Raw genomic sequence first — 11,011 nt, forward strand, 5'->3', positions numbered from 1 at the left:
AAGAAGAAAATAACAAATTACACAGTAGTGGGGATGTCTCCTCCACCTCTAGGAACCTAGAAATTACTCATAAACCAAAGATCCTCTTGAAAGCTGAGGTTTTTGGCTTCCTTGCTCTGTTTTGTGCCTCTGTTCTACTCTCTACGTTCCAATCCACGCTCTATCATACCAATCCTTGAGTTTTCCAACTTCAGCCTTAAAAAGGGCTTTCTGTCCTCGAAGGCTTGCTTAGCGCCATTTTCACGCTTAGCGCGAGTTAGTGAATATCCGTTGAGCGAGCTGGGCGCGCTTAGCGTAGGAAGAGACAAACGTCTCGCTGAGCGATGATGATGACATGTTAATCATGCAGATGCTTCTCAAATTCTCCTCCAGATTCTCCAAACTCGCTAAGCGGGCTGAGTGCCTCGCTTAGCGCATGATTCTCGCTAAGCGCACAAGCCTCGCTTAGTGAGACACCAACTGCTAGCCTTCACAAATTTCATCCTTTTTACCTGAAATTGAAGTTGAAACACATTAAATTCACAATGTTGGACATTTCTACTGAACAAAATTAATCTGAACCTAAAAATATATACAAACCTATAAAAAGAACCATAAATTGGGGAGAAGAAAAACATTTTATAATGAAATTACACTGACTAATAAAATTGTGGAGTATGAAATCGTACTAGAATGCTTCATGTACTAACCTTATATAATTTTTTCAAATTTGTAGTGCTTTTCTGATGGAACACCATTAGACAGTGACATCACGACGATACTACGCAAGAAATGGGCAACCTATTTTCTACAAGTTGGAAAGATGGATGTAAATTAGACAAATTTACATGACATAGGAACATTATTGTTTGTAACGTAAAATTTGCATTGTTTAAGTTTCATGATTATTTGTGGTCATGACTTTTAATTCGACATCGTTATATAAATCTCTCTAAATTTGAGTTCTTTACGTTATTCATTGTGCATTACTTTGGGGTTGCGTTTTGTATTGGTCCCCATATAGGATCAGTGTTTTTGTTGTGTAACACTAATTGTATGCAAGTCAGCGTTAGCCGCACTATATATGGTCGTCCCTTTCACAAATTGTCTAACAAAAAGACAATAAGGTATGTCATATACCACCCTTTAATAGAGCAAAATTTATCTAATATACAACCAATCTTTCTTATCCAATAGACATAAAATTATTTAAGTTTAATTAGATATGTCAAATTTAAATTTTGGCTATACAGTAGTACAAAACACTTTTGTCTATACAACCATTCTTTCATATGCAGGTTAGGTGACACTCGTACAATGGAACTAATGATTACAACAAGAAAAATAGTTCCAACGTTACAGGTAGAACATGGATTGGCTGATTCTGACATCCAAGTCCTTGCATTAAATACATTAAATGCTTTAAAGCATTCTGTCAAGGCTGGTCCCAGACATATAATTCCTGGGCATGAGGAGATTGAAGCTCTGTTGACTAGGAGAAAGCTTACAACAATAGTGTTCTTCCTAGATGAAACATTTGAAGAAATTACATATGACATGTCAACCACAGTTGTCGATGTTGTTCAGGTTCTTGAATCCCTTATATACTTCTCTTTGCATTTGCATGCTTTCCTAACTCATGTATGGTATGTTTGTTGACTTTTGAAATAATAATCTTAAAAGTGATAGTAATGGTTATTTATGATTGGTTGAGATTGTAAATGTTTTGACACTAACAGTGCATAGCCATTAAACTAAACAGGCGGAAGCTCTAATCACTAATCAGTTATGTTAACTCGGTGCCTGGTGTTGACTAATTGGGAAATATATTGTTCATTGGGCAAGGGTTTCATTTCGTGAATTTTACTTTAGATTCTATCAATAAGAAGAAAATTGTTATCTGCATTATTCATTTATGATGTCACCTTAAAGTGTTTTTCATGGATATGCTCTGTTTTTTCACATCATTTTACTGCTTTGTTGACTTTGTTGTATAGACAACTCACTTTTCTAACATAATCTCATTATCTGTATTTTTGTTTCTTCTACTTGATGTGTCCTTTTGATTGCATTACATATTTGGTAGCTGCTAAATTGCAGCATTCTGTTCTTAAACTTGTTTGATAAACAGAACAATGTATTTGGTTAATTAAGTTAACTTCTTAAAAGGATGCTATATAGTGTTTATTTGTTTACTTCTTTTGAAGTTCTTGATACCCCAAACACTTGTGTTTGTGCTTTATACCATGAAGTTTATATCCTTTTATTCCTCACTCAACATATATTTACTCCAGCAACTTGCAGGGCTCATTAAGTTGTCATCATATTCCAACTTTAGTCTATTTGAATGTTGTAAAGTTGTTACTGGCTCCAAAGCACCTGATCTTGGGAATAACATGTCTTTTTTCCTCTCCTTGTTTTTGTTATACTATAATCAAAGCTGAAGTTAATAGTCTGACAACTTCTTTTATTGTTACTCAGAGGAGTACATTGGGTTAGATGAAAACAAATATATTGGGGATCTCCTGGTGGAATTCAAAGCTGCAAAGGATCCAAGTAAAGGAGAAATGTTGCACTATAAACTCATATTCAAGAAAAAGTTATTTCGTGAGACAGATGAAGCTGTGATAGAGCCTATGTTTGTGCAATTATCTTATGTACAAGTATGCCTTTTCATTATGAAACCTTACCTGATGAGAAGTATATCTAGTTTATGTACAAAGCTGCAATTACCTTCAAGTTATAGATTTGCTAATACTGGATGTGTTGTTACAGATGCAACATGATTATATTTTGGGAAATTACCCTATTGGAAGGGATGATGCTGCTCAACTCTCTGCATTACAAATTTTGGCTGAGATTGGATTTCTTAACACACCAGAATCATGCTCGTTAGTGATTTTTAGTGTTCAATTGTTATTAACTACTTCATAATAGTGTTTAGTGCCATTTAAATTTTATCCTAGTGAGTGAACTTGTTAATTTCTATTTTCTATATCCTTGTGACATTGATGGAGATGCTGGATTTCTCAGTCACTGGAATTCACTTCTGGAGTGTTTCTTGCCTACACCAATTTGAATCACACGAACCCTTGTTTCTTTGGAATTATTTTACCTTACTAATATTTTATGTATTTGTTGTAGGGAGAAGAAATTTGTGTAGCTCTTCAGACACATATAAATGATGTAATGTTGCGCCGTTATTCGAAAGCACGATCAGTTGCTGCTAGTGGTGGTTCTCTGAACGGAGACATTTCTAGTAATTCTAAACCTCCTAATATGGAATTATACGAGAAGCATGTTCAAGAATTATCAAAACTTATTGAAGAATTTCAAAAAAATGTTGATCAAGTAAGTCTTAACTTCTAGTTTATAATATACTGTTGGTCTTTACGATTAAATCTATCTACTCATTTATAAAATAATGGTGAGACGAATGTCCAGTTAATAATATTGAATTTTTGAGTGATGGGTTGAATCCTTGTATTAATTGTCAGTGATAAACTTGTAACATCTAGACATGAGAATTTATTACATGATAGAAATCAAATAAATTCTTCAATTATAACTCCATTAATTTCTTCATCTATATGGATCCGGATAGGCTGTAAGTAACGTAAAAGTAATCCCTGTGCCCCAGCCATGGCTGCACCATTTTTCTCAACGCCCTTTCAGCCTTATGTTTATCAGGTACTTGCATCAATTCTCACCCTTAATAGCATTTTCTTTTTCTTCATTTTTTGAGCTTGTCTTGGCTCCAACCAATTGTTTTCTGTTAATCTTGATCCTAGAATATGTTAGATGCATCGATGGCTTCTCAGCTAGGATTGTAATTTGTGAAATTGAAGTACTCCAGAAGATCAATTTGTGTTTCTTTTAAATATTGCTAAGTTTTTGCAATTGAAGTTGTTTTGTTGATTTCAATGATTTGACAGGATGGCTTCATTGTATGATTGACAAAATTTACTTGAGTTCAGGATCATGATAATTTCCTCCTTTGTCCCATGCCTTCATGAAACTTACATATCTCCTCTGGAATGTGCAAAGTGATATTGTGTAATAAAAAAACTTGTTTTTTTTTATGTTTGGTGCAGTTTTAAGAAATGTTAAAATTGATAATTTGGTATGCTTTTATTATCATGATTCATGCATACTGTTCTTGGTAAAATAGCTCGGTAAAATAACTGTCAATCTTGATGGGAGGGGGGGTAACTAGATAAGAGGTAAGGAGAAGTTAACCTCACAAAAAGCCTGCATGACAGATGCTAGAAAATGGAAAAAGTTGACTAGATATCCTAACACACAAATTTCAGAAAAAGGAAAGTATCTCACTGTGTTTGTTCATATCTTTGCTTGTAAGCATTATTTATCAACTATCAAGGGTGTTTCAATGCCCCTCAACTTATTATGGAGTAGTATTTCTATCATAAAAGGAAATGCCTAACATTATACCTATTATCCTTATAATCTTTTAGTGATTTTTTATGTTATGTTGTTTAGAGTCCGCAAGATGCAATTATACCTTTTCAGATTTTAGGGGGTGAAGCTTAACTAGTTCAGGTATGTGTGATCATCTTAAGTTTAAAATGTCAATTTTTTTGTAACTTTTTCTTTTATATTGTCTCTATGACCGTAATATCATTCTTCATTTGGTTCTTGCGACAAAGATAATGTTGAAGCCACAAGAAAATATCATCGCAAAGCCTGGTAAGTTGTTGTGCACTTTTTAATTCATGGTTCTTGAATTTTTTTCCTTGATGATCTTTCTTCACAAAGTTTCAAATGAAAATTTTGTGCTTTCATTTTGAATTTTAAATATCAACTGCATGCTTGAATATGAAACTGATCCAAAAATATTTTATAGATAATAGTGAACATTGCCAAGGAGGGTAAGCCTTGGCGCAATAGTAAGGTTGATGCCTTGTGACTTGGAGGTCATGGATTCAAATCCTGGAAACAACCTCTTTGATTGTGGGGATAAGGCTTCTTATATTTATCCCCACCCCATTGGTCATTAAATAAGGTGTGAAACCCAAATTTTTTGTTATTTCCAATAAATTCCAGTGGATAGAAGAGAGTATGCTGTTAGCATTTCTCTAAAATAGTTTGAGAAGTACCTGATATGAAGAGAATACATAATGAGTAATGAGTAAGTACTGAAAACTACAAAATCACAAGTGACACCCGCACAATTTTGTAAGCTCGAAAAGTGTATATAAAAATGGATAATGAGTCCCTAGTTCTTAAATTGATTTATGACCTGTTGGTTGCCGAAAAGCATGTTTGTGACTTTTTTATCTCTCCATAATTCTTAAATGGGGAAGTATCATCAAGTATGAGTTACCAGGAAGTAAATTTTAGTTGGAGTGGAGCTGTACTGATAATTTATTTTCTTTTCCTAGTAGTCCTCATTATGATATCTTTTGATGTATATTGATACCAATAAATTCACCCACATTTGTTCTATGCATACATAACTTGTACAAGTTGGTATTTTTTAATCACACCTATCAATATTTTAATGGAATCTGGTTGTACAACAAACATCAAACTTAGGATAGTTTCTAGTTTCTTAGTAAATCAAACCTAACACTTATTTTCTTCCCTTTGTCTAGTCAAATGAGAGGATTGATACTAGTTGCATTTCAGTAAAAACAAAGAGGCTTGCATCTGACTAAAGTTATTAATACACACTTTATGTTCATAACTTGGTTGGATGTCTAATACATGCTTTACAGTTAATAGTTATATTCTAAATGATATTGAACAGTTGCTTGAAGAATTATGTGTGAAGAAAAAACAAGAAGAGAAAATGCAAGAAGAATTGGATGATTTGAAAGAATCCTTAAAAGCAGATAAGCAAAATCTGGATGCAGTTACAAGTGACTGTAATAAACTTTTATCATTATGCAATGAAAAAGATAAGGAACTACAGGTAATGATCAATGGGTCTTTTATCTCTGCATTATTGATCAATTAGTCTTACTGATTGTACAATCTAACAGGCTGCTATTCTAAACAAAAGGAATATGGAATCTAGGATGTCCAAGTTAAATATTGCAGTGATAGAGAACACTGCCAAAAAGGATTTTATTTTCGATGAAACTGTTATTTATGCATAGACTATTATCGTGTTGATCAATTAGTCTTACTGATTTTATTTTCGATGTATAAACTATGGACTTTGTATGGTACCAATAGGTGACTCAAAAGCTTGAAGATGAGCTAAAAATTTGCAAATATGAGCTGCTATCACCCAATGAAACTATCAAAATCTTGAAAAGTGAAAAATTGGTTTTGGAAAAGAAGTTATTTGCACTTTAAAATATATAGGATTTCATTTGAATAATTCATAAGGTCGATACATATATAGGAATTCATTTTACTTTTCAAAGTGCTTCATTTAAAATATATAGGAATTCATTTGAATAATCCATATTGATTGCATAAAATTTATTTAATTTCATATTGTCATGTGTAATATTGTAGGTATTTGAACGTTTGAAGTATGTGAATACCTAAAAAAATAGCTTCAGTAAACAAAATAACAAAAAAAAAGCATTATGCATTGGTTCTCCGAAGACCGATGTAGAATAATACCCCATTCTAAGACAGTCACGTGTGGAGGACCGTCGTAGAATGCTTCTAATTCAACATCGGTCTCTGCCCATTGATCATTGTAGAATGCACACTGTTCTACATCGGTCTATGATGCGTAGGACCGTTGTAGATTGGGTACCATTCTACATTGGTCTTGGCCTCATGACCGTCGTAGATTGGATACCATTCTACATCGGTCCTTGCCTTATGACTGTCGTAGAATGCGTACCATTCTAAGACGGTCCCCCACAAGTGACCGTCTTAGAAATGTACTCATTCTAAGACGGTCTTTGCGACCATCGTAGAATACCTAGCACCTTTTAACGATGTCGTCTACGACGACGGTCGTTAATCGATGTAGAAAGGGCCCATTAACTGATGTAGAATGTCTTATTTCTAGCCGTGTTTGAGTCAAATTCGAATAGGGAAAATTGAATTTTAGGTTCTAGAAGCCTAGCAAAGTGGTGCTTTAGAGAAATCAAAGAACCAAAAGTGGAAAGACTGAGAGGGTTTGGTGTTTGTTTCCTCAAATTTGAAGCATGTTTTTTTTATATATACAATTTTGTTGTTCCTTGTTTGTCTATTGATGATAAGGTTTTGGGATTCAAAGCATGGGTTTTGATTCATGTTTGTTGAGCCAGTTGGTGTTTACCATAAAGAACAATTAAAAAAACACTTTGTTTAGAACACTTTTGTTCTTAAACCATCTAGAAAAATTAAATTTAATTAAATAATAACAAAACTGACTTCACATCATCACCTAACATTAGGAATTAACTACAAGACTAAGACTAAAAACATTGACAGATCAAAACATGAGAGACTACGACCAATTAATTTTTTATTTAGGAACCAAAAATGACAAATAAAAAAGTTTAGAGATTACAAATATATTTAAACCTGATTAACAAATTATACGAGACATGTTTTCTATCAATGGGAATGTGTTGTGCAATTGAGGAGGATAAACACAGGGGGGATTACACCAATTGACCATGAACAATCATATTTCAATCAATGGGAAGGTGTTGTGCAATCGAGGGGGGTAAACAATGAGGAGATTTATACCAATTGACTATGAGCAATCATATAAGTAAACTTGACAACACAACTTAACTAAAAAATTTAAGACTTTGATTTATGGGTCTATCATTCACTTATATGGTCTTCAACCTTCTCATTTTTACAAGATGTAGGACTTCACCTCATATTTGTACTCCAACAATCTCCTTCTCAAATGTGAGTCTCTTCCACATGGTAGTGTCCCCATCGAGTGGAAGCCATTTTTAATTCATGAGTATCCAATGGTTTTCCTTAGAGCTTAATCATGGCTACCATGACCATTGTTTTCAACAAGCTCTAGTACCTTGCACTGTCACAACACTTGGGGGATCTGCTGCATGGCCTCTATGCATGGACTAATCTACCAAGAAGACTTTTGATACAAGGAATCACCATGCCGATGAATTCGTCATTGTCATCTTATTCGTTCGAGTTAGCCACCAAGTTGAACTATCGGCTTTGATACCAATTGTTGGGAAATTGAGGCAGGTAAACACCGAAAAAATTTACACCAATACACCATGAGCAACCATATAAGTAAACTTGACACCACACCTTAACCCAAAACCTTAAGGCTCAGGTTTATAGGTTCATCCCTCACTTATATGGTGTTCAACCTTCTCATTCTTATACGATGTGAGACTTTACCTTACATTTATACTCTAACAGATTGAGACATGGTGACAGAAGTTATTGTCTGTGTTTATCCATTTCACTGTCATCTCTAAGCAATTGTGTTTTCCCATTAATTCTACATCATTGTTAAAGGATATAAGGAGATAGAAGTATAGTTTTATGGTAATTAAAGGAGGAAGGAAAAGAGAGATAAGTTGTGAGTTTGAATCTTCACACTAATAAAAGAATTAATAAATTAATCATTAATATTTGTTGATAAAAAATTGTTGAAGGAAAAGGCAACAGAAGAATGAAAATGTAAAAAAAAAAAAAAAAAAACATGGTTATTTTACTAAGAGTTATGGTGTTAGTTTGTTAGAGTACTACTAGGTTAACTATGTTAACGAAAAAGATGAAGAAGCTAGGATTAACGTAGAATAAGTGAATGGCCAAATTTAAGAAAGAAAAGATGAACGACTAAAATGGAATTTTAAATAAATATAAGGGACGGAAGCATATAAATTTATTAATTTTCAAAATAGATGTCATGATTCGCACGGATTTGTAAAAGTAGAATGAAAAATGAAATTTTAAATTTAATAAATTTTACCTCCATTGTTTTTTACTTGTTTATTTTAGAAACATTTTTTTATTTATCTATTTTTCTAAATTAAGACAATTTTATTTATTTTTAAATTATGTTTTGTTTTATTTCTATTTAATTTATATATATATATATATATATATATATATATATATATATATATATATATATATATATATATATATATATATATATATATATATATATATATATATATATATATATATATATATATATAAAAAAAATAACATAAGTAATAATAAGTTAGCTAAAATATTTTTTGTTTTCTCGTTTATTTTTTATTTTGTTTAATGTGGTTCCTTTATTATTAAAAGCAATTATAATTTTTAATGAATAAAAATAGCAATTATAATTTTTACAATTGAATCAATTTTGTGCTTTTTGTACAGTTGCAATTGTTAGTAAAGTTAGGCACATGCTCATTTCGCAAATTCTAGTGATTAAGAGTATTATTATCAATTGCGTTGAAATGACAACATTTACTCAATTTTAAAAATTAAAAAATCAAATTACACATTTTAATAATAAATGAACTAAATCCAACAAATTAAATATAAAAAATCTTTAAAATGTGTTTGGATGAGATAATTTAAAATTTTTAAAAATTTTAAATTCTAAGAATTTCAAATGCTTCAATTGAAATTCTTTCATTTACAAAATTCTATGTTTGGATAAAGAAATTAATTTTTTTCAATTTCAAAATTTTGTGTTTGGATGAACAAATTAAATTTCTTTCATTTTCCAAATTTCATTACACTCAACACAAGTACACCACACCTCACCTCACACATTAGTTAGTGCTTCTTCCCATTTCCTCTGTCGCCGCCACCACCACCACCGATGGCGGATCCGAAAACCTACTGGTGCCACTAGTGCGACATGAGCGTGTCCCTTATGCTCCCACCCTCCCTTCTCCTTTGCCCGCATTGCCACACCCACTTCCTCGAGCTCATGGACTCCCCAACCCTCTCCCAAAACGACACTGAATCCTCCCTCTTCGACGTCGTTTTCCAAGATGCTCTTTTACTCCTCAACCCCCCTTCCTCAAAACCCCGCCCCCTCCCTCCTCTCCTCCCTCGACCCCAGCGGGTCGTTCGTTGTGCCGTCTGCAAAGACCAAATTACCCCCCTCGTTGAAGCCAAACAATTACCTTGCAAACACTTATACCACTCCGATTGGATCATGTCGATGGCTTGAACTCCACGCCTCGTGTCTGCTATGTAGTTTTCGGTTGGAAGAGGAGGAGGAAGAAGGCGGTGACGACGTTATGACGAAGATCAGGATGGAAATTATTGCTAGGCTAACAAAAGAGGATTTCTACGGGCTGAGGATCGCGCTCAACCACATTTCCTCGTGCCACACGCTCATCGAAGAGAACTAGAATCATGGCCCCCAGATTAGGGAAACTCCAGGTGAGAGTCGCATGTGTGTGTGAGAGAGAGGTTCGCCTCCATGAAAGCGAATAGGAATTTTAGAATTCTCTTTCTTTTAGACAGGATTTACAATTCCAAAATTTTAGTTAATTATGAATTATCTATTAAAATACTAAAATTTCAAATTCCTTTCAACAAGACATCCAAACAGAAAATTTTAGGCTTAGAAATTTTAAATCCTCTAAAAAATTACTTTTCTTATTTTAAATACTCCCTCCAAACAAACTCTAAGAGTAATTTAATCTAATAAATTAATTGTACGCAATAAAAATTTACTAAATGCGAGATAATTCTAATAATAAATTACCTTACTATAATAACTTACATTACTATCTATAACCAATTAATGTTGAGCTAGTATTAAACATATTTAGATTAATAGCTAACATTAAACTAAACTCATCCAAGTACGGTTACATGCAAGATAATTAGGGATGTTCAAGATTACAAGTCATTCACATATCCAAATTGACTTAAATAAATTCGAATAGTTTGAATTGAGTCATTTATGTATTTGGATCAAGATCGAACTGAACTGGTCATATTTGGATTGAGTAACAGGTTTAGATTTATAGATTTAATCAAAACCGATCAAAATTTTTAGCGTTATTTGATTTAGCTTTAAATACTGTTAATATTAATATTGAGATTTCAAGTATTGAGACTACTAATGTTGAAACTTATTAAAATATTACTT

General features: G+C 32.9%; 1 protein-coding gene across 1 annotated transcript; it reads left to right on the plus strand.

The window, feature by feature from the left end:
* Positions 1 to 1,296: 1,296 nt before the first annotated feature.
* LOC100782519 (kinesin-like protein KIN-14I) lies at positions 1,297 to 6,101 on the plus strand. Its single transcript, XM_006588150.2, has 7 exons — positions 1,297 to 1,566; positions 2,274 to 2,372; positions 2,460 to 2,642; positions 2,755 to 2,874; positions 3,124 to 3,330; positions 5,750 to 5,914; positions 5,985 to 6,101. The coding sequence occupies exons 1-7, from the start codon at positions 1,297 to 1,299 to the stop codon at positions 6,099 to 6,101; spliced, it is 1,161 nt and encodes a 386-aa protein (XP_006588213.2).
* Positions 6,102 to 11,011: the final 4,910 nt, after the last annotated feature.

This window comes from Glycine max, chromosome 9 (genome assembly GCF_000004515.6).
Source record: "Glycine max cultivar Williams 82 chromosome 9, Glycine_max_v4.0, whole genome shotgun sequence".
Lineage (NCBI taxonomy): Eukaryota > Viridiplantae > Streptophyta > Magnoliopsida > Fabales > Fabaceae > Glycine > Glycine max.

Coding starts and splice junctions, on each gene's coding strand:
- LOC100782519 (XM_006588150.2), top strand. CDS start 1,297: ATGGAACTAATGATTACAACAAGAAAAATAGTTCCAACGTTACAGGTA. Junction 1,567..2,273: donor CAGTTGTCGATGTTGTTCAG/GTTCTTGAATCC, acceptor TATTTACTCCAG/CAACTTGCAGGGCTCATTAA. Junction 2,875..3,123: donor CACCAGAATCATGCTCGTTA/GTGATTTTTAGT, acceptor TATTTGTTGTAG/GGAGAAGAAATTTGTGTAGC.